Source organism: Herpailurus yagouaroundi, unplaced genomic scaffold (assembly GCF_014898765.1).
Source record: "Herpailurus yagouaroundi ecotype Mexico unplaced genomic scaffold, PumYag 192, whole genome shotgun sequence".
Classification (NCBI taxonomy): Eukaryota; Metazoa; Chordata; class Mammalia; order Carnivora; family Felidae; genus Herpailurus; species Herpailurus yagouaroundi.
Genome location: NW_024412423.1, coordinates 25814259 through 25840950, shown reverse-complemented (window position 1 = coordinate 25840950; position 26692 = coordinate 25814259). Strand labels below are relative to the sequence as shown.

The following is a 26692-nucleotide window of genomic DNA, read 5'->3' as shown; positions in this document are numbered from 1 at the left end:
TAATCCAGACTTGAGGCATTTTATTTCATTTAATCCAGACTTGAGGCATTTTCCAAGTGTATTATTACAGCCATAAAAAGGTAAGATTCAACAGGAATGGCTTTTCCAAAAAAATAAAACAAAAAAACCCCGTTTATAAAAAAAACTAAGCTGCTATTTTATTTCCCAAAAGTAAAGAAGCAAATTTCAGGAATTTCTGTTTCCAAATTTTAGAGAGGGAAACATTATGTTCTTTAGTATTTGTACTCCTCTGTGGTAATTTTGAATTTAAGGGATTAACTTTTTTCCTATTTTAAGCAAATAAACTTTCTTTAGTTATAAATCCACATATAAATGATCAACATTTTAGACAAGGAGAGTTAAGAAAAGTAGACTCTGACGCCAGACTGCCTAGGATCCATTATCAAGGTGTCACTTAGTAATTATGAATCCTTGGTACATGTTATTGAAACTTGCTAGGATTCAATATTCTTTTAGAATTTTGTGAAAAATGAGTAAATTAATAAAAGTAAACTGCTTATCAGAACATTGCCAGGGACATAAGAAGTGCTCAAAAAAGAAAAAAGTGTACTAAAAGCTATCTTATTTTAGAATTCCTGCTTTATAAGTATTGTTTCATAAATTCCCACAAAGTGAGGCAATTTTTGTAATATCCACACTACCTAACACATTACATTTGGAACATAAAAATACAGGCAATGTTTTTAAAAGGGGGTATCACTTAGAGCTGAACTAAAACAAGAAACAAAATTACAAGACATACGTTCTTGGAAAGCTTCAGAATGGTATTTCTTAAAAAAAAAAAAAAAAAAAAAAAAAAAGTCTATTACAACTGTCTACATACTTCCTCTTCCCTAATAGCATTAACTAAAATCCCATGAAACAAGTATGGACACTATCTCTACAAGCTAGATTGTCTCTTAAAAATCATGTCTAATAGCTAAGGAACTTGAAGAAATCTCTCCAGCTGGCTCTACCACCAGTTATTTGGGATATAAAAAATTTGTCCTTGCAAAACAATAGACTACTGAATTATTGGAGGACACTTTAAAAATGGCTGTAAGCAAGAGGCAACATAAGTAAAGTTCACCCAATTCAGAAGAGGGATTAAACAAATAACTTAGAATTTTCTGGACTAAAAATATTCAGATTTTATTTAAAATGTCCTTGAGAAATAGTGTACTGGGAGAGGAGTAAAAGTTACTGTATTAGGCACACTTCTAATTTTCAGGAGATGGAAAGGGTATGCAGTTGAACAGAAAACTATTTATATCGAATCCTCTATGCTCTTTAAAGGTTCAAATTTATGGTAAATTGTGGTTGGTCTTTCAAAGCACTAGAAGGCAGGCCAAGATCAAAGAAGCCTTAGGTACCTCCCAAGCCCACCCATTCCTAACCTGCACTATGACACCCCATCTTTGGTTTAAGGTGAGGGTTAAGAGGCGAAATTGTTTTTAAAAAAACCTGTATCCTTGGATTCTACATTGAGGTAATTTTCACATCAGATTAATAAAGAAAAAGGATTCCCTTTTTGAATGCAGAAGTTCTGTAGGAAAACTATATTTGACTTGATGTCTTTGAGATAACTAAATTATACAAAGAAAGGATAATTTGGAGAAGCACTTCTGGAATGGCAGAATAAAGAATAATTTAAGGGCTTCTAGAATAATACTAAAAGGAAAAATGTGAACTCAAGTGACAAGACAGTGAAAAGGCTGTAATGGGTACTTTTCTTTAAGTGAAAGGAATAGGAGGGAACTTTGAGGTTGTGTAGAAAAGCTACTTGACATTCTAAACTGACCTAGAAAGAAATAAAAGCAACACCATCACTGAAAGTCATTTAAAATATCAAATGATGACAAATTAGATCAAGTTTTAAACCTAAAAGTTTATTTCACACAGTAAGATGAAGTTTTGATCATGTAAGCTATTTACTATTACCACTAAGTGAAAAGAACAGATTTTCCAAGTTATGCAGCAATACCAGAGAGCAGGATGAAATGTTAAAAAATTTTCATTATCTACTTTCACCACAGGAATTTTCTCTCAAGTCACTGAAATGAGAAAGGACCACAACTAAAGGCAAATAATTTTTTCAATAATGCAGATACCCAGAAAACATCAGCTATGTTAAGGAAACTAGAATACATTAAGAGAACCCAAATGCTTAAAATTCTTAAAATTGGTTCAATTTACAAATACAAATTTTGTAAATCAATCAATCAATCAATCAATCAAAGAGCCTCAAGTAATTCTTAAATGTCCCCAATATTGTGACAGAATACCAAAACTAGCTAGGGCCTAAGCATTTTTACAAATTAAAAATACCTCTTGCACTAGTTAGGGTATCTTACTCTTGAATCCAAAGTTTCATCAGATATTTTCAAGATGTTCTTTTGTTAATTTAGATCCATTTAACTATAGTTATTTGTTAATAATATTGGAGAAAAGAATAATCACATATAGTAACAGAAACTTTTCTCTCATTAAAGCCCTCTTGTAGTTTCTTGTCGTGCATTTGTGTCACTTTACTGTTTTTTCTATGTGCAAGCAACAAAGGCAAATTACTGCTCAAAGTCAGAATAAGGAGATATCCAGAAACAGCTCTTGATGTATGATGACTCCATTAGCTAAGATTTTAAGTCCTTTATAATCACTGTCATTTGAGACACTGTAACTAGCTATTTTCCTTGGAATTTAGAGATCCTATCTGAGAACAATGATCATATTGCTATTTCTGCAAAAGGCAACAAGTAACAGAAAAAACGGAGTCACCAAAGTTTTGTGGACCATTTCATTAAATCAACTCCCACCAGGGTGACAACTTTATTCAACGTATTTGAAAAAAGACAACACTAAAGACACCTATCAAATAAATTTCCTAACTTTTTTTGAAGGGGTTCTAGGTCTTCATTGAAAATTAATCTATGAATTTAAATTTAGCATTCAATGTTAATTCATTTTATTTGCAGACTAAAATGTTCTTTGTGTTGTACTTTATACATTAATACGAAAGACTTCTGTATTATAGAAATACATATTTACCTAAGAATTAACTTCTTAAAGATATTTTTTAAAGTACTCTGTAAATTCAAATATAGTAAGTCTCTTAATTATCTGAGGCAAAAATACTGAGATCCAAATACAGAAAAGGGAGTGACTGGTAACACTTTTAAATAGAATATTAAAAACAAAATCACTCATGATCTGTGATTTAGTTTACTCAAAAATCAAGTCACTAAAAAATGCATTTTAAAGGGATACATATGAGAAGGAAATGACCCTTCCAGATGTCACTGTAAAGAAAAAACCCTGTCATCGTAATCATCAAATCAATTTCATGGTAGCAACATGTGAAGCAGGATAACTATACAGCACATCAGGAAATATGGACGGTCAGAGATCATAGATCAAGCTAGTGGAGTGCTAAATTGTTGACTTTTAAGTCAACTGCACTGTATATCGAAAAAAAAACCTCGGTGAGAATGAGGAATATTGAAAACATTCAAAGAGAAAGGACAACATATTTAAAAGGGCATTTTGAAAAAGCTCCCATTTTGCTGGATGTGATAATTAAAGCAAAGGAGAATTATATATATATATATATACACACATATATATATTTTTTTATTGCTCAAATGACTAAACCAGAAGTCTAAGCCTAGTCAGAAAAAGAATATGCTTATGAGGAACATAGAGCAGGATACTGCAGTAGTTGATTTTTCCAAGTCTCTAAAGGGACAGATGCAACATGGGATAATAAAAAGTGAGTTTTGAAGCATGTTTAAGAAAGTTGTGGAAAAGGAGAAAAAAAATGATGAAAAATTTCAGTCATAGTATGAGAGTTTGGGTTAAAGGGAAATTAAAAAAGAAGAATGAACTAATCTAAAATATGAAACATACTGAAACAAACACCAGGGCTCTACATTAACTCTTTCCCTGTAGCCACAGATAAGGAAAAAAAGAGAATTGTTCAAGAATACATCTTTACTACATACAAATCAGCAATCAAGACAGATGGAGAGCTGAAATCTAGCATCCTGAATGGCAGAGCACATTGACTGCAAAAAAAATAAAAATACTTAAAACAATTCAACAAAGCAGACAAAAAACCTGCTTAAATATGTGATTAAGAAGAACATATTGATGCCAAAAACCAACAAGATAATTCCAGTGGATGACAGCTTTGTGGCCAGAAGTTATCTAGGCAGATTGTATTAATGTAAAGCCCTGGTTTAATGCTCAAAAACAATTACTTTCCAAATAAAGTGTTCTCAAAAGTATAAAAATTCTCGATCAACTCAGTGTCACCAGACTACAGAATTAGAGTAAAAGATATAGGTAAATACAGAATAGGCACTACAATGTAAAAGAAATTAGAAGTATCTGTTGCATTAACTCACCTTATTAGAATGAACTGGCAAATCACATATAGAGCACAGATGGGGATAACCCTTCGGTAAGAGTCCATGGAAGTCTTCAATATTGCTACTTGGAGGAGCGCCCCTCTTTTTCTCAAAGAGAGATCTCTCTTGTAAGGGGCCAGGACCACGTCCCATTCTCTCATACTCACTGTCAAATTTATGATAGTTATGCGAGGTCTCACCAAAAAAAGAATCATCCCTACACCTTTCTCCATCTCTTAATCTGTCATCTTCATAATCCATTCTGTCATAATAACCAGATTCTTGAGAACGACTTCCATGGTCATAATCAAGCACTGGGTTGAGACTAGGACCACGATCATCAAAACTATCTCTTCTAAAGTGCCTTTTTTCTTCCCAATCATCCCTAGGTACTCTGTATGGTGGTTCCCGTGTAGCAGATCTGCCATCTCTACCATAACTCAATGTAGGGCCTTCTTCAGTTCTCCTCCTTTTAAGCTGTAGAAGGATTTGGGGCAAATTCTCAGGAGTAATCTTGTCCTCTGGATAACGACTCAGTTCATCTAAGTCTCTAGCAGACAGACCAAAGCTGGCCAAAATGTTACTGGCCTGGTCTGCATCTCCACGGTGTTGAGAAGACAAAGGGAGTGGACCTCTACTTCCAATGTTAAATATAGACTGCAAATTATGGGAAGAAGTACTAGCAGAAGACAGTGCACTATGAGCTCCTTGTTGATTCAATGAAGAACTCATTCCAAGATTCATTAAACTAGCAAGGCGTGCAGTACCCTGGTTCATCCTTCCAAGAGATGCTGGCATACTTAAAGACTGGGTAGCAGCAGCAAGAAGGCCTATTCCTGCTGCAGACAGGTCACGCCCATGACCCTGTGAGTCCCTACCGAGAGATGACTGCTGGAATGACTTGGACATTGTAGAACTATCTCTTGTCTAGTTTATAGACTTAAAAAAATTTTTTTAAAGATGGCCAAAAAGAAAGCTCAAACTAGCAAACTAGGTTAACTTTGCTTCAAAAAATGGTAACGCCAAGAAAAAGGATCAATAAGGACTGTAGAATCTTCTTCAAGCTGAGAACCAGCAGACAACTCTGTAGAAAAATAAGCAGTTTTAGTCATAAATCCCTTTAAGTAGATGCTGTTTTTTTTAGAAAAAAAACTTATGCATCATGTTGATTAAAAAAAAAACATTTAAGATCTCAAACTTACAAGGAATTTATTACATATCTTAAACAGATTCCAGATGTATGCAGAGCCTGCATATAGATATTTAAAAAGTAGTCTTTCATGCTAAAGTTTATTAAAGGGAATTTCATACTGAATTTAAAAACATTTCAATTGAAGGATTAGATGTCTGAGCACATCAAAATTTCAAATAAAAATATAGATGGGTCTCTTCTTTTGGAAGAATAAAAATACACCCTATAGTACGATGTTTTAAGTTTCAGGAAAAGACTAAAAAACAAAAAACCAAGGTCCGCAAGTCAAAGATGAATCAGTTGTATTCTGCTTTAGAAAATGAGACCTATTTATTACTATCAGAAAGAACCAAGTAAAATCACAAGTAAATGAAGCTTAGGTGTCAAGTACCTAGTATAAGATCTAAGACCAAATATAATAGTTGAGACTTTTATGCAGCAAAATCAATCTGAGGTAAAGACAGATGTGAAGGAAAATAAGTGACTTCCTACTTTAAGGATTTCTGCACAAATTTAAGCCACATAACTAAATGCCTTCCTTAATGTCCATCCTATATCAGGCAGTGCATATTTCATTTCTAATCTTAAAAAAGTAAGGAGAACTAAGTAGGGTCAATGTAGAAATAGGAGAACTCCCAAGAAAAAACCCAGGTACAGGAAGTACAGGTGATTTAAAGAAGTGAAATTCCCCCCTAAGTTAGCATCCATCAAAGCTCATTTAATATTCACGGCTACAGAACCTCCAGAGCTCAAAACAGATAAAAATGAAAATGATATTGTGCTTATATAGATTTGTTAACTTTTCACAAGAACAGCTCAATCACCTGGAAATTTTAAATTCTGAATACAATCCCCCAAGACATGTTTCTGGATGAAATTACTTTCATTATCTTCCTTAAATCATTATTTTATCTCAGAAATTGGTACAGAGGAATTTGCAAAGCATTTACAAATGGTTCTCATTAAATATCAAACGATGTACGTAACAATTGTTCTTGATGAAACAATTATCTCTAATCACAACTATATACAGAGATTAACTCAAGTTGTTTGCCACATAATTCTATTAAGAAGCATTGTTCTGTTAAGTTTCACACATTTGATCACCCATACACCTGAGCAATGGTGGTTTAATATTATTAAGCTTTATTACATTAAAAACTGGGCAATATTCAATAGTTACAAGTCTATTATGGGACCAATTCCACCAATGATCCAATAAAGCAAGGAAACACTGGACATAACAGTGGTAGAGGAAGTATAAAAAAAAAAGTTGCAGGCAAGACTTAGATTTTACAAAAAGATGTAACAAAGTTAAAAAGACACAAATGCTATCAGAGGTGACTGGAATTACAGAAGATGTTTTTGCACACCAAGAAAGATGAAATTGAGAAAAGATACTAAAGAAACTAGTTCTTGATGAGATCTACAATGTAAACTACTTCTGCTTTAAGAATAATAAAATAAAGACAAGAGTAAGTGGACTTTTTTGGATGAGTTTCTTTGGTATGTCTGATAAACGCCACACAGGATGGCAGTTGAAATACCGTGTAAACATTTAGGACCCTCTAAATTTTCACGTATACTTTCTCTTAAAAGGTCAGAACCATTAGAGGGTTTTTCAAAATCAGTATTTCAAAGCATCAACATTACTATTAATTTGCTGTTCATGTTACAGCCAAAGCTGCATAATAAAGAAAAACCAGTTGTTTTTTTTTTGTTTGTTTTAAAGAACTATTACTTTCCCTTAGGGAAATTATACAATAATATTAGTGAATGTGTAAAAATTTAATTGATCACACTTTAAAGAAATGGTTGTTAGATTACAAATATCTCAGTTACTTTTCTTTGTAGCATGTATGAAAGGGGTAGATCTGCAAAAAGGAAACGAGAAGGTAAAAGATAACCTTAAGACAAAACAGAAAATGGATGTCAGAAAAACTCAGAAAAAGAGCAAGACAAACAATGTAAATCCCATGACAACTTGTAATCTTGTAAGAATAACCTTAATATTTTTGAGATTCAGAGTTTGAACTTAAATGTAGCCCCACACAAGGACATGAGACATTGTAAGTGAAAAGTGACTTAAGTCAGACTTTTGAATGAAATTCTTATTTTTTTAAAATTAGAACAAAGAAACGGAGAGAAATCAGACATGACAGCACTGTTCAAAGAGCACTTAGGAAAACAGTTCCTTTACTATCTTTGTGGTCAGTGGTAATAAAAAGACAATTCATTTTAAAAGGCTAATTTAAATTTAAGCAAGACCTACTGCCTACTAAAGTCAGCACAACACTGAGAAGTTTACTAAATTAAGTTTTTTTTAAAGGTTAGCTTATTGTACTGTTCTGTCTTTTCCCCATAATTACAAAATGACCTTTTCATAGTACGCTACAATAGAGGTTAATAAAGTTCAAAGTAGTTTGAGATAACTAATCTAGAATGTGATGTCAAAATCCAGTATGTCCATTTAAAATCTCAATGCCCATCAATGCAAAAAACCTTTCACTCCCAAAAAAGGGTAGTACCTCTACCCTAAAATCAGGAAACCTGATTTAAATAATCAATAATTTAAATAATTAAGCTAGAATGTTTAAGCCTAGTTCATGATCTAAGTGTAAATGTTACTAAAAATGTTAACTTCAGGTTCAACATCTGAACAAAGAGCTGTATGTATGGTTAAGAAGTTTCAGTTAGTAACATTCAACTGTTCCCCTTCGATGAATAACCATCTTCATTAGATTTACTTTAGTTCAGGGTGAACTAAATGGTTGTTCCACATCTAGATTTCCTAAGTAAAATAACAATTTCTTATTAGTCCTATTATTCATTCAGAGGGTTATTTTGCAGGGTTACTAAAATGAGCATAAGGGGTCTTCAGTTCTTTAAAACATAGAAAAAAGCCTTCAGCTTCTAAATTCAAAAATTTTAAATGCTCTTTTAAAGATATCTAACTACTACCATATGGAACTTTAGCTATATTCTCAATTCTGTGCAATAATCGCTTCTTAAAAACTAATTTTAACACATGTGTAATCCTAAAAGTTTGTAGAAATACTCAGGAAAAGAAAACCTTTATACTGGCATTATTTTAAACCTTTAATCCTATAAAAACTTATAAGCAACAGCTAGAAAACTGTAGCTTCTTATAGTATTTTTCCCCTTTTGAATTAAAAACATGAAAGGGATGTAAGAAATTTTCTTCTATGGAAGGAAACACCCTTGTGATTTGTTAAATTATTCATGTGAAATACACCAAATAACGTTTAACCTAGCAACCAACACTACCAACACAGCAAAAATATCCTAATCATGTCACCAATAGATAGATGGCAGGGATAGTTCACTATTAGTAATTTCAAAGAAGCAATATTTGGAAAGACAGCTGCTTAATTTTTGTCATCAATCACACAGAAGCATGGATTCCTGTGGTCAGAATTTTTAAACCAAGCACCTGACTCATTTCCAATTATAGTATAGAGTTAGGTTAATGATTCCATATTTAGAAGTTTCTCACGTATTAATTTTATAATGGCCTTATAATTCACTAAGAGTTTCCATTTCAAAGTTAGTAAATTTTCATTTTAATGTTAGTTCACATCTCTATATACTTTCTTAATAAATTTTCTAATTTGTATTTCATTTAAGGGTTTGATTTTTAAAAAATGGGGGCACCTGGGTGGCTCAGTCAGTTAAGTGTCTGACTTTGGCTCAGGTCATGATCTCATGGTTCATGAGTTCCAGCCTCATATCAAGCTCCAAGCTGACAGCGCGGAGCCTGTTTGAGATTCTCTTTCCGTCCTTGTCTCTGCCCCTACCTGACTCATGTTTTTCCCCCCTCTCTCAAAATAAACAAACCATAAAAATAAATAAATGGATTTTAGGGGCACCTGGCCGCCCCAGTCAGTAGTGCATGGAATTCTTGATGGCACAGTCATGAGTTCAAACCCAACACTGGGTGTAGAACATACTTAAAATTAATATATATATAGTAATATATTTTAGTATCTGAGAAACCATTCAATCTTTTATATAGAGAGCTTAAACCACTTAAAACCTTATACTTTAATCTGTGGCTCTTCAGTGCCACAATCTCACTTTAGTATGGCTTACCTTTGAGTAACTTTTTAAAGGTTTTTAAAAAATAAAATCAATAGTAAAATTCTCAGGAAATAAAGTAATAGCTCTATTCATTTCAGTTTTGTGTAAAGCAGCATTTGCCTCATACAACAGGGGAAAACAAAACATTATAAAATGTAGTGCTGAGAAGGTTGAAAAACCAGTATTAACCTTTTAAAGATCCTTTATGATTATCATTCTTAATCCATTTTACAGACCTGGATTCAACTTCTAGCCCACTTCTTGATCCTTAGGCTAATGATAAAAGTGTTTGTTGCAAAGTGCCTTCAGCTGCTAAAATAGAAAACATGTTAATCAGGAGGGATTCCTATTCAGGGTTAGAGTATTTTTCTTCTTCCTAGACTTAAAATTTTTTTCTTAGCAACTTTCAATCACACATTAAACATTTTCAGATTAAAGCAATACAGGATAGAAAGTTATTCCATTTACCTACCATTTTGGATTCAATTTGATTTTGACACTAGCTTAGATTACTTCTCTACTTAAATGCAAAATGAGGGGCCCCTGGGTGGTTCAGTTGGTTAAGCGTCAACTCTTGATTTCAGCACAGGTCATATCTCACAGTTCCCGAGATCGACCTACCACGTAAGGCTCAGTGCTGACATTGAAGGGCCTGCTTGGGACTCTCTCTCTGTGCCCCTTCCTGGCTTGTACTCTCAAAACAAACTTTAAGAAAAAGAGAAAGCAAAACGAGTGGTTTTTTCAAGCTGCCATTGCGCACTCTTAAGATTTTTCCTTCCACTCTTCATGTTCTATTCTCTTGGTTTCCACAAACATTTGTTCAACTCTTTGATTTGGTATATACAGAGATTTTTGGAGCCCAAATACCTTGATTTGGATGCAAGTCCTACTACAAAATAGTTGACTTTGAACAAGTCACTTAACATTTGTTTTGCTGTCATTTGTAATATGGGAATGAAAACAATACCCATTTCACAAGGCTGTAAACATTTAATAAATTAGTCCACATAAAACACTTAGAATGGTTTCTGGCACATGGTTAGCACCGTAATAATCATCTACTTTGATGTAACATCATCTGATCCTAACAACCAATGAGAAAAACTTCAGACGCAAAAGCACTGACCCAAAGACAATAAAGAGCTTATAAACCTTACACATACACTGTACTCCCCGTTTCATACATCAACTTTAGTGTCTCATTCATTTCTACTCAAAGCTGGATTTGAATTAATGTTTGAATTTTGCTACTGAATCAGATGTTAACTTTAAATGACACCAGATTTAAAGACTGGTAGTCACCTAAACAACACTGAAGAAAAGAACCAGATGCTAGAGGAAGTGAACAAATTAAACCTCCTCTTCCTCCTTCATTCTCTAATGCCAATCTACCTTTAAATTATCCTGTCATCCTTCAAAACGAAGGCCTTACACCTCTCCTGCCATAACCTTACTGAAAAGCCTCAGTCCTCCTCTTTAACTTAAAACAATTTTAATTTTTTTTAATGTTTACTTTTGAGGGGCATAGAGAGAGAGGGAGACAGGATGTAAAGCGGGCTGCCACGTTGACAAGCGGAGAGCCCAATATTGCACTCGAACCCACGTACTAGGAGATCATGATCTGAGAAGTTGGACACTTAACGGACACTTAGGTGCCCCTAAAACAAAAATTTTAATTAAATTAAATTTAAATTAAAAAAAAATTAAACTTAAGATTTCATTGCTACTTCATATAAATTTTAATTTCCAAGTCTTGAGCCTTATATATGCACAGAACATCAAAGATAGACAGCTGGAAATAATAAGGAAGCTGCATCACATCAAAGGCAATCTACTCAGATCTGCCACAGTAATTGTATTTAAGCCAGGAAAGATAACATAGCAGTTTATCATACAACTCCTATTGTACTTTAAGTTTATATTTATGCTTATAATAGATACATGCTACAGTGAGTCAAAAACTAGAGAACTTTAAAAACCACTTATAAGTATCTTTTAAAGGCCACATCCCTACAATTCTCTCAAACCATTGGCTTTTCTCTCTGTTCTAGTTTTAATGATCCACTAAGATTTTCTACGTGTAAACTTTTATTTTTAAATCACGAATTTCAGAACTCTTAATTTTAATGATCCAACAAGGCCTGATATATAGGTAAGAATTATAAATTACAGAGCTTTGTTTCTTTGCAATGTTATCCGTGGAATAACCATGTGTGTGTATATATATGTATGAAGAAACTTGCAAATCTGTACTATCTACAACCCTTCCACTCCACCCTCAACAAACTCAGTACTGTCCATCCCAAAGTCAAGTCCACTCAGAACCTGTTGCCCCAAGTGTAGGACAGTTTTAATGCAACTCTAAAAAAAAGTATGCATTTAAAAAAAAGTATATACATATTTTTAAAAAGTATCTTTAACTGAAAAATGTACTAAGAGTAATATCTAAGAAACCATTACCCAATTCTTTGGTTTTGATCATTCTTAAAATAGTTTAATGGCTGCACTTCACATTGTAACCTAATTACCATTAGTTTCTATAAAGGTAAATTCAATATTCTTACATAAGGATGCCTTAAGATTCCCCCATTTGTCTACACATAATAACCAGAGTATGTTACAGAATAAACACCACTTTTTGTCACTTTTGAATACTCTGCACTTCAGACTTCAAGAAGCTGGCTCACTTTTATCTTAAATCCCCTCAAAAATACACGAGGTCCTAAAAAAACAAAACACAAAGTATTGGTCTTTTAAGCAGTCTACCATGTATAAAAAAGTTTCACCACCCTCCCCATATAAAAATATGTGTAATTTCTTGTGGAAACTTCAGAAAAACAAATTGAAGGAAATATAAATCACCCATAAAGCTAACACCAACATCCAGAACTCACACATTTTGGTACATCTCTATTTTTATGTTTATTCCTAAATTCCTTTAAGAAACAACCAAAAAAAAGTATTTTGGGGACCACCAAAATTTTGATTTTCTTTCCAAGTAATATTATATTCATTTTCCCATGATTACTCTTGCTAAAACATTCTTTTAAAAAACTATATAGATTTCCATCTGATGGCCACACTGTAATTAGCAGATCTCTAAGTGTTGAATCTTTCAGAGTTTTAGTAAGCTTAATAGCATAGATTAACATTTATGAGCACAAATCTTTAAAAAAATTTTTTGTTTATTTTTGAGAAAGAGAGTGAGCAAGCGGAGGAGGGTCAGATAACAGAGGGAAACACAGAATCTCAAGCAGGTCAGCACAGAGCCCAATACGGGGCTCGAACTCACGAACCACAAGACCACGACCTGAGCCGAAGTAAGACGCTTAACCGACAGTCACTCAGGCGCTCTATATGTGCACAAATCTTTTACATACTATTCTCTTAGAATAAATTCCTGTAAGTATAGCCCTTCCACTTTTTTAAGTTTATTTTTAATTTTTCTTAATTTTTTAAATTTACATCCAAATTAGCATGTAGTGCAACTGATTTCAGGAGTAGATTCCTTAATGCCCCTTACCAATTTAGCCCCCCTCCCATCCCCTCCAGTAACCCTCTGTTTGTTCTCCATATTTAAGAGTCTTTATGTTTTTGTCCCCTTCCCTGTTTTTATATTATTTTTGCTTCCCTTCCCTTATGTTCATCTGTTTTGTATCTTACCTGTTTTGTATCTTAAAGTCCTCATATGAGTGAAGTCATGTATTTGTCTAATTTCGCTTAACCTAATACCCTCTAGTTTCATTCACATAGTTGCGAATGGCAAGATTTCATTCTTTTTGATTGCTAAGTAATACTCCATTGTGTATGTGTGTGTGTGTATATATACACACACAAACACACACACCACATCTTTATCCATTCATCCATCAATGGACATTTGTAGCCCTTCCATTTTCAAGCCTATTTATTATAAGGTGAGTCTGAATCACATATCCAATCAAGATGCAAGTGTTCTAGAATAAACCTACAGCACTGCCCATTTGACTATTATTACCACCACCTCCTTGGGCTTTAATCTTCTCTCATAAAATTAAAGATTTGAATTACATTTTATTTCTGAAGTCATGTAAGACCATTTACTTACATTCCTCAGTTGTTAAAATTTGTTTGCCTATCATTAGCAGACTTGTATTATTACTTAGCCTTTATGCTTCCCTAAAAGTGTTAATAAAATGAGTATGTTTAAAGGCTCCTTTAACGTACATAGTCATCAGGTCAAGAGTGGTTAAATCCTTTCCAATTAGTTCAAAAGGCTATGTAAAGGCAACTTCACTTACATATAGCTGAGAAGGGAGTTATGTGAAGATAAAGGGAAAATTTCCTCTCTGGGTAAAACACACGTTAATGTTATAACCACATAAATGTTAAGTTCAAGGGCAGAAATGTAAATTTAAAGCACTTCACCACAAACAGCATCTGGCTAAAGATCTCTTCCTAATCTTACATAACCAAGCACAACAATCATTTAGTACTTCAATTGTGTTCAATTTCAACTTTGCAAAAAGATTCAGGTTAAGTGCAGAAGGAATACAGAGTTTATGTAACAACAACAACAACAAAATCTATCTGTACTTTCATTTCTGACAGTATTACCGTTGAAAAATTATGACGACAGACCGCGCATATGACTGAGCCATTGACTTTTCCAAATGATATTTTCAACCTTTATTTAAATAGTCTAAAATAGAAATTTTCCCGCCGAGTACAACTGTTTCAATTTAACTGGAAGAAAAACTGTCTTTTATCGACTTCTTAAAAATTTTAAACCAAGCTCTAGTCACCACACAGAACGCATCATCAAGACAAAATCTCATGACTAAGACCTGGGAATCAACGATTCTCACATTATTCCAGCGCGCTTGAAGACTAGAAATTTCGGAATCGCCATAAACGTTCTAGAAATATCTGGCTAGAAAACTGTAACTGATCCAACAGGAATATTCCACAGAATAGGGCCACAGAGCAGGAAAAACATTTAGAATTATTCCATGGCACATGGGAAAAGTCCCTGTAAAACACCGAACAAGGTACAAAGCTAGCAATGAAAAGAACAACGATGAGCCTACACCACGGTACTCCAAACCCTTTGTCTGGAAACCGGAAGGTCCCACAACATACGATCCTCTCTAGATGAACGCAGACTGATAATATTTTAATAAAGAGAAAAGAAATATTAGGTGACTCTCTAAACAAGAAGAAGTATCTTGGCTCGCAGCCTACTGCAGGAGGCTTTCTCCACGACGCAATACGAAAAACAAGCGTTAACGTTTCATTTTTCGGCCATTTTTACGCGATGGGGGTGGGGAGGAATTGTTTCTGAGGTCCAGCTAAAATCCCGCGCGCATGTGTGTGGGCGGGGGACAGGGGAGTCTTAGAGGGCGCTATGAAGCGATGGGCGAAGAGCACAGGGAAGGCCGTGAACCAAGAGAATAAAGAAACGCTCCTCAAACGACTAAGCTTTTCAGAGTCTGCGAAATCCTCCATTTTGCGGCACATTTTTAGGGGCAAACAGGAAAAACAAAACAGACACCTATCTGGGGCTGGCCCTATTCCAAGACTTCTCTGCTTTAACTATTCTCCCCAAACGGCAGGCCCCCAGTGGACAGTCAGTCCCTCAGGCCTCGAGCGCTCCTCCCTTCGCCTTAGCGCTGCAGTCCGCGTGTAACGGGCTCGTCGTCCCGCCCCCGCCCACAGCAAGCCTAGGACGCGGGAAGCTCGGTCGATCTGCTGCCCTTTGCGCCCCCTGACTCTCCCGCCGCACCCCCGGCCCTTGGCTGGCCGCGTGTCTCCCCCAGAGACCGCTCACCTCCGCCGCCCGAGGAGGCTGGTTGCGCCGCCACTGCGCTCCTAACATGGCGGCCGCCGATCAGGCGGCTCACATACGCAGCGAGGAGGGAGGCAGAGCGGGCGAGCGGGAGCGAGCAAGAAAGGCGCGCCGCCGGCTCCCCACGGCCCCTGTCGCCGTCGCTGCCTCCTCCCGGCGGACGCGGAGAGCCCCCGGCCACCCCACCCCGATTCTTACCCGCTTCACGCCTACCTTAAGGAAAGGGAGAGGGAAAAGGAGAGATACCTCTCTCCTAGCGAGCGGGACGCGGAGGCTCCCACAATTCCCCGCAGCAACGGCGAGGGTAAGAGGTGGCAGGAGCGGCTGCAAGAACAAACCCGCTCTCGCGAGAGAGTTCTCCCCCACCCCACCCCCTCTCAAGTCCCGTTTCTGCGCGCGCCAGGCCCCTCCTCCTACTCAGTGACCGTATACTGCTCGCGCCGATGGCGGTCGTTGTTCTCTAATCCTGTAGCCCGCCTGTGGCGGGAAATGGATAGAGAACCTGTTTACAGGTTCGAGTCCCATTTCCCAAAAAGGCTTTCCCCTAACCCTTGAACTGCATGATGCAAAATTTAAATAAGGGTATGTGTTAGAAGCGAGTCGCAGGAGTGACTAGTTAGACCTGATTACTCTTCTGATTATTTTCCTCCGTATTTGCCGACGAGTGGCAGCAAGCGCCAGGCGAGGGTACCCATACCATTTTCGTTGTTTTTAATCTCAGTAATTCCGTGGAGCGTCATCGAGGCGGAAGATAGCGAACCCAGCCCATCGAAAATACCGCCGCCGCCACTTCGAATTTGACTGAAGGTAAAACAATCCTGAGGCTGATGGAGGTTCCCGAATTGTATATGTGAAAATCCTGAGCTAAGACTGAGAAATTGCAGGTAGAGCTGGAGTTAAGGGCCAATTCCCTGGGTTTTCAAAATTAAATGCAGAGGGACAGGCAGTCACCAGATGGCTGAGGTAAATAAGTGAACATAAATACTAATTAACAGCACTCAAATTTTTAAAATCTTCAGTATGCTGAATCAGATTCGCATCTTTGAAAAATCATTCAGGGTACTCTGTGAAGATAGTGGAGAGGGCAAAGATGAAGACCAGAGACCAGTAGAAATTTGAAGAGTAGTTTAGGCCAGAACTCAACTCTTGTCCATTTGACTGAATATGGAAGTTGAGGGACGGAAGGGTCGTGGATGAATGACAACTGTATGGTTAGCAGTGCAATTAACTGGCTCTGGAAGAGTACCAGGAGGGCAGGCTTAAGATGTTTGGCATCAATTTTAAAGGAGTGGCATTTATGGGTCTTGAGCTCATGGAGGAAAAAGTGTGGGTTACTGGCACACTTGAGTAAATGGTATAAATGAAGCAATGATATTTGAAAGATAAGCTGGATAGCCCAGTGAAAAAAGAGGCCTTAGGACCTTGAGAAACTAACCAGGTAGAGCTGCATGGCAAAGGAGACCCAAGTCAACACAGAGGTGGGGGGGAAGCAGAAAGGTTTGGGAAGAGTAGGAAGGCACACAAATTTTACTGCCTTAACAGCCAAAATACTTAAAGGACCAAGTCATCAACAGGGTGAAATGCTATCAATAGGGAAGACTAGGACTAAAAGCATCCAACAAAAAATTTAGCAACGTGAACATCATTCTTAACATTATGGACTTGCTTCCAGTGAGAGAAAGTCAGACTGTAGGTACTTAATGTATTGAAACAGGAAGCTGGAAATTACCCAGTGCAGAAAAGGTTTGGCTATGAAGAGACTGGAGAAAGCAGGGTTGAATTTTTTGTTTTCCTATGAGAGTTTTGAGCACAATTAAAATGACGGCAGAACAGAGCTGCCTGCGTGGCTGAGTCAATTAAGTGTCCGACTCCTGATTTCCACTCAGATCGTGATCTAACAGTTTGTGAAATCAGGCTCCACCCCTCTCCCACTCACACTTGCTTTCTCAAAATAAACAAAGTTAACCATTAAAAAAATGTTGACAGAAAGGGTATTTTAGGAAAGGTTTGGTTGAAAAAAGAGGTTAGACAAGGGACAGTTCATAATGGACACTCCTAAAAGAAAAGGATCCAGATAAAAGGAGGTATGTTTTTATTTTAACAAGAGGCAGAGAGGATGGTGTGGAGTTTTCATTAGATTTGGTTGAAGACTTGGGAATTATAGTTAGGTGACTTCAATTTTGTGACTAAGTTATGTCTGAGGGCTAGAGTCAAACAAGAGAAACTTTTAAATAGCCATGAAGAGTGGAACTATAATCCCACATCTCCATGTATGATGTATAAATAAACAACTGAGTAAGTAATGTTTAAGCCTACTAGTTAGCTCTGGAATGAAATTTTGGGGGATCCAAATTCTTCAGTGAATATTGTATCTTCCTTCCATTCAAAACCACATCTGCTTTCTAATTGGTGAGCCTTTGATTCCAACAAAGGCTAAGACTCCCCTTTGTTGTTTCCAGCTCTTAGATGGAACAAGAGGCTCTGCTCCTCATGGAGAAACATGAATGCATGTTAGCACTAAGATACACACTTACCCATGCTTTTGTATAAGGCTGTAATGCCATCTGGTGATCATACAAAGAAAAATCAAACTTTTTCATTGAATAATTATTTATTGAGGATCTGCTTACTGGCTCACCAGCAAAGACACATTGGAAACCAAAGTTAATACAAGGTTTCAGCTTATCATATGCCTGTTTCATGAAGGACATAGTACAAGGATGTGGATTCAACGACAAATTGCCTACCTTTTGAGGATCGTAGTTTGATGGAGATTGGACAAGGAATCTGGCCTCAAGGTAGGCCTGGCTGTGAGTAGAGATGGACCAAGAGCTCTATATTGGTTTGGGTAACTTGGGAGTGGGTGAGGTGTGCACCAGGTGTGGTAAATAATGAGGCAAAAGCAAGAATTTCTGCTAAGACCTTGAAAGGTCTAAGTGACAAGCTTGGTACAACTATGTTACATGACTTTAATACCAGGAAAGAGCCTGGATTTGAGCTGATAATGAAGACCTTTCAGTTTTGACTAGGAGACATACTGAGGACATACATTTTGATGCCACATAATCACTAAGCAGCTTATAATACCTTATAATTACCATAATTTTGAGAGTAAGGTACCATTATTCTTGTTTTACTAAGATTAAAACACTTGCACATGATGCAGCTAAATAGCAACAAAAAGCAGGATTTGAACCCAGTTCTATATAAGTCCAAACCCAGAGCTTCTGAGCATTATATGGTACTGCCTTCAGCAGAGCTGTAGTCTACTTGGAGGGGCAGCAAGAGGGGGGTTAAGAAGGAATTTTTGAATAGGTATACATGTAATAAGTTTCAGAGAACAGTTTTCCCCAACTTGTTCCCCTAACATAAAGGCAATCCACCTATCAACCATCTCTTGTGTATTCTAAGGATTTTCTATTAAGAAACATTTTTTTTGTGTATGCACATTCATATATATACACATATGTGAATATGAGTGTGTGTACGTTCATATATACACATATATATATATATATAAATGTGTGTGTATATATATATATGCTTGCTATCAAAGATGGCCACAAATTCTTTGCCATTCTTCTTATAATAATGGAATCAATTTCACCTCTATCTGCATTTGGAAGGGCACTGTAAATAGAAACAGCTTTGACCAATAGAATACAGAAGTGACTTTTTAAGAAAATTTTAATGCGTGTTTATATTTGAGGAAGAGAGACAGAGACAGTGTATGAGTGGGGGAGGGACAGAGAGATCAAGACACCTCAAAAACAGTGAGATCATAACCTGAGCCAAAAGTCACTTAACTGGACTGAGCCATCCAGGTGCCCCTTTACTTTTTATAAAAGCAATCTCTTTGCCAACCTGGCAGTTGAACTCATGACCCTGAGATCAAGAGTCACCTGCTCTACTAAATAAGTCAGCAAATTGCCCGTATATATAGAATTTTATTTAAAAGAAAATTTTTTTTTGACGTTTATTTATTTTTGAGACAGAGAGAGACAGAGCACAAACGGGGGAGGGGCAGAGAGAGAGGGAGACACAGAATCGGAAGCAGGCTCCAGGCTCTGAGCCATCAGCCCAGAGCCCGACCCAGGGCTCGAACTCACGGACTGCGAGATCATGACCTGAGCTGAAGTCGGACACTTAACCTACTGAGCCACCCAGGTGCCCCTAGAATTTTAAAAATAGTCACATTGTTCCTTTTAAGTACTCCTCATGGTTTTTAATTTAGAAGGCAAAATCACTACAGTTTGCAATTATATAAAGGAGAAATTGTGCTTTCTTATTTTACTTTCTAAATTTAATTTGTTTCAGAGTCTATTTCTGGACTTCCTTTTATCTGGTTCTATTCATTGAGTAATCCAAGTGCCAGTATCACTGTTTTACTCTTTTTGTAACATTTTAACATCTGATAGGGCTAGTTAAACTTTATTACTAAGTTTTAACAATAGTTATGGTTATTCTTACTTTTCCATCCTGTTACAGTGGAATTTTTATAAACTTAGTTTTCTTTAGGAGATTTATCTTTATGTTGAACTTTCTTGAACACAGGATTTACATTTAAGGTCTTGTCAGTATTACACATAATTGACTGAGCCACCCATGCGCCCCTCATATACAAGTGATTTTTTTATTTTACTTCTTTCCCCATTCATAATTTTCTCATGCTAGTTACTTCTGATAGTAATTTTGAACAAAGCTGGTTTCTTTTTTTAATAAGATCACTTCTAGAGTTCCTCGTTAAGCATCGCACAGCCATTTAGAGTAAGATACTTTTAACAGGTTAGGAATGTTGACCCTCACCAATTTTAGCAAATGGGGTTTTAGCATGTAGGGAGATTATTCTTTTTTTTTTTTTTTATTTTTTTAAAACGTTTATTCATTACTGAGAGACAGAGCATGAGCAGGGGAGGGGTAGAGAGAGGGGAGACACAGAATCTGAAGCAGGCTCCAGGCTCCGGGCTGTCAGCACAGAGCCCGACGTGGGGCTTGAACCCATGAACTGTGAGATCATGACCTGAGCCGAAGTCGGTGGCCCAACCGACAGAGCCACCCAGGTGCCCCGGGAGATTATTCTTGAAATAATCTAGGAATGACTTTCCTGCATGTAATAATTTGTTTATATTTATCTATAAAGTCTTTATGCAAGTATTTAGCAAGTATACTACTATATATGCATAACTAAAATGAGAACCCAACTTGAATCCCATCCTTTAAAAAAGTCAATCTTTGGGGTGCCTGGGTGGCTGAGTCCATTAAGTGTCCAACTTGGGTTTGGCTTAGGTCATGATCTCACGGTTCAGGAGTTCCAGCTCCACAGTGGGCTCTGCACTGACAGTGCGGAGTCTGCCTGGGATTCTTTCTCTCACTTTAAATAAATAAATAAAAAAGTAACCCTTTGAGGAATTTTTAAAGGTCTTGATATCCTTATTTTGACCCTCACTGAACCTACAGTTTAGTAGTGCTAGCACTGAATAATTTTAATAAAAATGTAAGAAATTCTATCAAAGGGCAAACCTGTGTGTGGGAATGTGTGACCCATTAAGGCCTTCCAAAGGAACATTTTAAGTTTATTTATTTTGAGAGAGAGAGAGTAGGGCAGGGGCAGAGAGAGACTCCTAGGCAGGCTCTGCACTGTCAGTGCAGAGCCCAATGAAGGGCTCAAACCCAGCAACCATGAGATCATGACCTGGGCCAAAGTCGGATGCTTAACCGACTGAGCCATCCAGGCACCCAGAGAGGGACATTTTAAAAAATCTAGGAGATTCACAGGTGATATGACAGAATGAAATAGATGGGGGCTAAAAACAGGCTAATGGGTTTGGCTGTATTTGTTCTTTAAACGTCAGGAGCAAAAGGAAGCTCAAGCTTCAGCAACAGTGGCCAAGATGCTGATAGCCTGAAAGAAGGTATTTGGCACTTGAAATAGTTTTAAGAAACCAGATGGAAACAGCCATTTCAGTAGTCCCTGCAAGACATTATTCGTTAGTCTGAGTGAGGTTGATGACTAAAGAAAGCAAGCAATTATTAGAATTAGTTGGGAAGACCTGGGGGCACCATACTTGAAAGTTCCAAATCAGGGGCGCCTGGGTGGCGCAGTCGGTTAAGCGTCCGACTTCAGCCAGGTCACGATCTCACGGTCCGTGAGTTCGAGCCCCGCGTCAGGCTCTGGGCTGATGGCTCAGAGCCTGGAGCCTGTTTCCGATTCTGTGTCTCCCTCTCTCTCTGCCCCTCCCCCGTTCATGCTCTGTCTCTCTCTGTCCCAAAAATAAATTAAAAAAACGTTGAAAAAAAAAATTAAAAAAAAAAAAAGTTCCAAATCAAATACCAGTTTCTGAGCCAGATTAATTGAACACAGTAGTTCCTGGACCCACTGTGTGACCTTGGGCAAGTAACAGCACTACCTTGTAGGGCTGTTGAGAGGATTCAGATATGTAGAATGAGTTTAGCAATTCTGGCACATGATCAACATGCAATGTTGTCGTTGTAGAGCACCACATGTGCCGCAGTATATTTACATGAATATCCTAAAATGACAAAACCATAGATTCAAAGGTTATTTATTTTTATAAAACCCCAGAGTACACTTGTTAAAATTATCCATTTAAGTCTGGTCATAACATAAGTTTTAAGCTGGCACCTACTTGTTAGTGTAAGGATTGCTAGTAAGAGAAGTTCTTCTAGTTATAATTTACACACAAAGCTGTTTCACACACTTTAATTATGAAGACATTTATAGATTACCAAAAAAAGTAACAAAAGGCGACACATATATTTCAGTTAACGCATGTTTCAAATTGGAACAAATCCTCTGCAAATCCATTATTTTCATTCAATACTTTTTGAAATTTAATTTAGTTAAAATTTTTTTTTAATGTTTTATTTTTGAGACAGAGCATGAACGGGGGAGGGTCAGAGAGAGGGAGACAAAATCTGAAGCAGGCTCCAGGCTCCGAGCTGTCAGCCCAGAGCCTGACGCAGGGCTCAAACTCACGGACCGTGAGATCATGACCTGAGCCGAGGTAGGATGCTCAACTGACTGAGCCACCCAGGCGCCCCTGAAATTTAATTGAGTTTTAAATAGTTGTGCAGTAGGTTACATCTTCAGAGTCCACTAGAAAATGCTTCGGAAATTGGACATCTTTGTTTTCATGGTATTTTTGTTTCAAACTATTAAAGAATAAAACCAGTGCTGTCCATACTCTCAATTACTGGCAAATTATTGAAAAGCAGGATAGATAGGCCTATAGCATTACTATATTTTAGATACATTTTGACGCATAGGTAGTATTTATCAGCTAGCTGAAGGTCCTTAGTTGTCAGTACAATTGAGGCTGCTTGGCTCTATGGGAATTATGTAAACCCACAGAAGCTGGTGTGAATAATACCTTTCAAAGGACACATGGCATCTGACTGTCTAGCTCTGTGGTAGGCCAGGTGCAATGACACATGTAATGGTTACTCAGATACCCAGGGAAGGTGGCTTCTCTACACATGATATGAGCTGAGATCTCAAAGGAGACAAAGTGGAAAAAAAGATGGAACCAGAAGGGGAAATACCAAGCATAGAGACCTAGTAGCAAAAGGCTTATCAAGGACTGAAAGAAATCAGTGTGGCCTGAAGGGAATCTGAGGGTGGTAAACATGAAGATAAGAGGGGTAAGGGCTAGACTGTGTATGCCCTGATAGGCCATGTTAAGGTAAGCAGGGACTAAGTCTTGTTCATCGGTTATCCCCAGTGTCTAGGAGTTCAGTTAATAAAGCCTCTAAACTCATAAAAAGGGTGGGTTAAATAGTCTTCTGACAAGATGTGTGATTAGCATATGTCATTCTCTTCCTCTAACTCAGCCCTGGAGATTACAGAAGAAAGAAGTTAGGGATCTGAGAAACTAAATATAAAGATTCCTTGGAGGAATAGATCATGATTAGGTCCTATTATACAGGGGCAAGAAATGGAACCCTAGTGTAGAAAAGGACAGAGTGCCAGGAGTGTAGAGGTAGTAGAAGGTAGGACTTAAGTTTTCCAGATTATAACTCAGAGGCTTTATGCCTTGAGGGCATCTCCACACTCTAACCCATTATGATTCTAGGGCCTGTCTGGGCTTGGCTACTCCCTTCTACAGGCATCTGATAAAAATTCCCATCCTTTGCTGTGAGCTCATAGGGTAATCAAATCATCTGAGAACTAGAGCATTCCCTTCCCTGCTCATGCTCTCTCTCAAAAATAAATAAACATTAAAATATTAAAAATAAAAATAAAATGAGCCTAAGGAGATATAAGAACTAAATGTAATATCCTCAATGGGATTCTAGAACAGACAAAAGACATTTAAGTAAAACCTAAGGAAATCTGCAAGTATGGACTTTAGTTAATAACATATTCATATTAGCCCATTAATTGTAACAAATGTCTATACTAATGTAAAATGTTCTTATGAAAGGAAACTGGGTTGTGGAATACATGGGAATTCTTTGTACTATGTTTACAACTTTCCTGTAAATCTACAACTATTCTATAATCTATTTTAAGGTCCATTTTATCAGCCTTTTTTGAGGTAGTAGTAAAGTCACCCTTAACAAGGAGTACAGAATGTTCTCATATTCTAAAGGCCCTTTATTGGAGTACAGGAGGGCCAAAGTAACAGGCCTTCTAAATAGCAGTAAAGAGAATTGTTAAGCAGACATTCTAAGTATTACCGTTGATTTGTTAATTCAGTGAAATTGTTTTCCAAGAGAATATTGACAGGTCCATTAACTGGAGCTGTTCATAAAACCCTAATTAAGCAACAAGATTCAAGAAGTCATTGTCCTTCTTTTAAGTACTTAATTAGTTGCTCTTCCCCAATTGTTTTCTTTTGTGTGAATTCCTAGGCAATGATCCACATTTTTATGTTTCTTTGGGGCCTGCAGAATTTATTTCTCCAGGGTTTTATTTTCCTGATTAAAATTTTGAGAGGTGATCCAAAATTTTAATTCAAAAGTCTGTTGACAGCAATTTCAACCCTGAAGGAAAGGAAGTAAATTATTGATAGGCACCAGGAATGGCACTCAATACTTTCAGCCCCCTACCCATCCTGCTTTAGTTTTTCCTCTTGATATGGTACAGGTCTGAGGCTTGAAACTGAAGCAGAGCAATGAAGAGGGACACTGTGTCTACTGCTTCCTATGACAAGAGGTGGCAGCTCAGGGTTAAAAAGGTCCTTTGAAATGTTTTACTTCATCTTTTCTTTCCTTACCAGGAAATTAAAAAAAAAAAAAAATCAACTCAACAGGGAGTAGTAGGTGACTAATTAACTTCACTCATCAACTAGGAAATCCCATTATATTACTTTAATGGGCATGATTAAGCCACTGAAACCTCCTGGGGTATTGAATACAGTCACTGACTTCAATGAATTATCCTTCAAGTAGCAACAAAGGGACCCCCTCTCTGCACCTGGGTAGACTTACAGTGGTCAGGAAGGCAATCTGTATGCTCACAGGAACTTGTGATCCCAGATTTTTAAAATTAATTAACTTATTTATCTATTTACTTAATGTTCTATATTTTAATTTTTTTGTATTTAAAAAATTTTTTTAAATCTTATTTTATTTTTTAGAGAGACAGAGCTTGAGCAAGAGAGGGGTGGAGAGAGGAGACACAGAATCCAAAGAGGCTCCAGGCTGTCAGCATAGAGTGAGATGCAGGGCTAGAACCATGAAGCATGAGATCATGACCTGAGCCAAAGTCAGATGCTTAACCGACTGAGCCACCCAGGTGCCCTGATTTTTTTTTTTTTTTTTTGTATTTTTGATGGGGGGGGATTTTTTTTTAAAGTTTGAGAGGGACACAATCCCAAGCAGGGCTTGATCCCATGAACTGTGAGATCATGACCTGAGCCCAAATCAAGAGTCAGACGCTTAACTGACTGAGACACCCAGGTGCCCCAAAAAAGAGAAAATCTTAAGCAGGATCCACACTCAGTGTGGAGCCCAACACTGGGCTTGATCTCACAATCTTGGGATCATAACCTGAGCCTAAATCAAGAGTCAGAAGTTCAATCGACTGAGCTACCCAAGAACCCAGTGATCCCAGATTTTAAACTCTGACTTCATGACATAAAGATTTCCTCTTTTCTTCGGGACCATTTGTTTCACTACCGAGGGCTGAAACTGTGATCAGGCTCTGCTGCAACTGAAGACTGGTGTTCTTTCTTAGGACCTTTCCTTTAGGTGTACATTAAAAATGAAGAGAACTGCTATGACAAAAGTAAGCCATGTAAAAAATATACACAACGAACTCCAAATACAAAAAATGAGAACCATTCTATTTGGATAATTTACTAAAGTCATTTTACTCCTCTAAAGTGCCTGATTGCTGATTTTGACTCAGGTCATGATATCATTGTTCATGGGATGGAGCCTCTGGTCAGGCTGCATGCTGACAAGGAGGAGTCTGCTTGGGATTCTCTCTCCCTCTCTCTGCCCCTCCTCCACTCATGCTTGTGCTCTTGCTGTATTTCTCAAAATAAACATTTAAAAATAATAAAAGGTATTTAATACCTTATGATAAAGGCTTGCTATAAGGCAAAGGTATTGGTAACATGGAATTTTTCAGAGACAGGTTGGTACTAGCTTCAGCCTGTTACTAATGAGCTATCAATTCCCAAGGCCTGAATTTCATTTTCTAGACCAGGGGTTGGCAAACTCCAGTTCACAGGCCAGTTTTGGCCTGCCAATCTGTTTTCGAAAGGCTCTCAAGCTTAGAGTGATTGGTGGAAAATTTTTTGTTGTAACACCAAAAATTTTACAAAATTCCAATTTCATTGTCTATTAATAAAGTTTTATTGGGGGCACCTGGGTGGCTCAGTTCAGCATCCGACTCTTGATTTCAGCTCAGGGTCATGATCTCATGGCTCCTGAGATTGAGCCCAACTAAAGCTCTGGGGCTGACAGCGCAGAGCTTGCTTGGAATTCTCTCTCCCCATCTCTTTGCCCTTCTCCTGCTTGTTTGCTCTGAAAATAAATAAAATTTAAAAAATATAAAGTTTTACTGGGGCACAGTAATGCTCATTTGTTGACACTTTTCTATGACTATGGCTGCTTTCATACTGCAACTGCAGAATTGAGAGTAGTTATAAGAGAGACTATATGGTACACAAGTCTAAAATATTATTTGGCCTT

At 37.2% G+C, this 26692-nt stretch overlaps 2 protein-coding genes across 5 annotated transcripts in view; one reads left to right on the top strand and one right to left on the bottom strand.

The window, feature by feature from the left end:
- MATR3 (matrin 3) overlaps positions 1-15867 on the bottom strand; it is a 28810-nt gene extending 12943 nt beyond the window's left edge. The window contains exons 1-3 of one of the 4 annotated variants that reach the window (XM_040444613.1): positions 15740-15844; positions 9936-10011; positions 4404-5490 (exon numbers count right to left, since the gene is read on the bottom strand). In XM_040444613.1, coding sequence (XP_040300547.1) covers positions 4404-5315 — 912 coding nt within the window. In that variant the 5' untranslated portion in view covers positions 5316-5490; positions 9936-10011; positions 15740-15844. Of the gene's footprint in view, positions 1-4403; positions 5491-9888; positions 9912-9935; positions 10012-15739 lie in introns of those variants that run through there. The other 3 variants (XM_040444612.1, XM_040444615.1, XM_040444614.1) reach the window with 3 other exon arrangements.
- On the top strand, positions 14698-16604 carry LOC121010869 (uncharacterized). Its single transcript, XM_040444736.1, has 4 exons — positions 14698-14806; positions 15205-15395; positions 15590-16038; positions 16248-16604. Exons 1-4 carry the CDS (start codon positions 14698-14700, stop codon positions 16279-16281), a joined length of 783 nt encoding a protein of 260 aa, XP_040300670.1. The 3' UTR covers positions 16282-16604.
- Positions 16605-26692: the final 10088 nt, after the last annotated feature.

What these genes read in the sequence shown, in the direction of transcription:
- LOC121010869 (XM_040444736.1), top strand. Translation starts at nt 14,698, where the DNA reads ATGGGAAAAGTCCCTGTAAAACACCGAACAAGGTACAAAGCTAGCAAT. An exon ending in CTTTGTCTGGAAACCGGAAG is followed by an intron (nt 14,807 to 15,204) that starts GTCCCACAACAT and finishes GCACATTTTTAG; the next exon opens with GGGCAAACAGGAAAAACAAA. An exon ending in TCGTCCCGCCCCCGCCCACA is followed by an intron (nt 15,396 to 15,589) that starts GCAAGCCTAGGA and finishes TCACATACGCAG; the next exon opens with CGAGGAGGGAGGCAGAGCGG.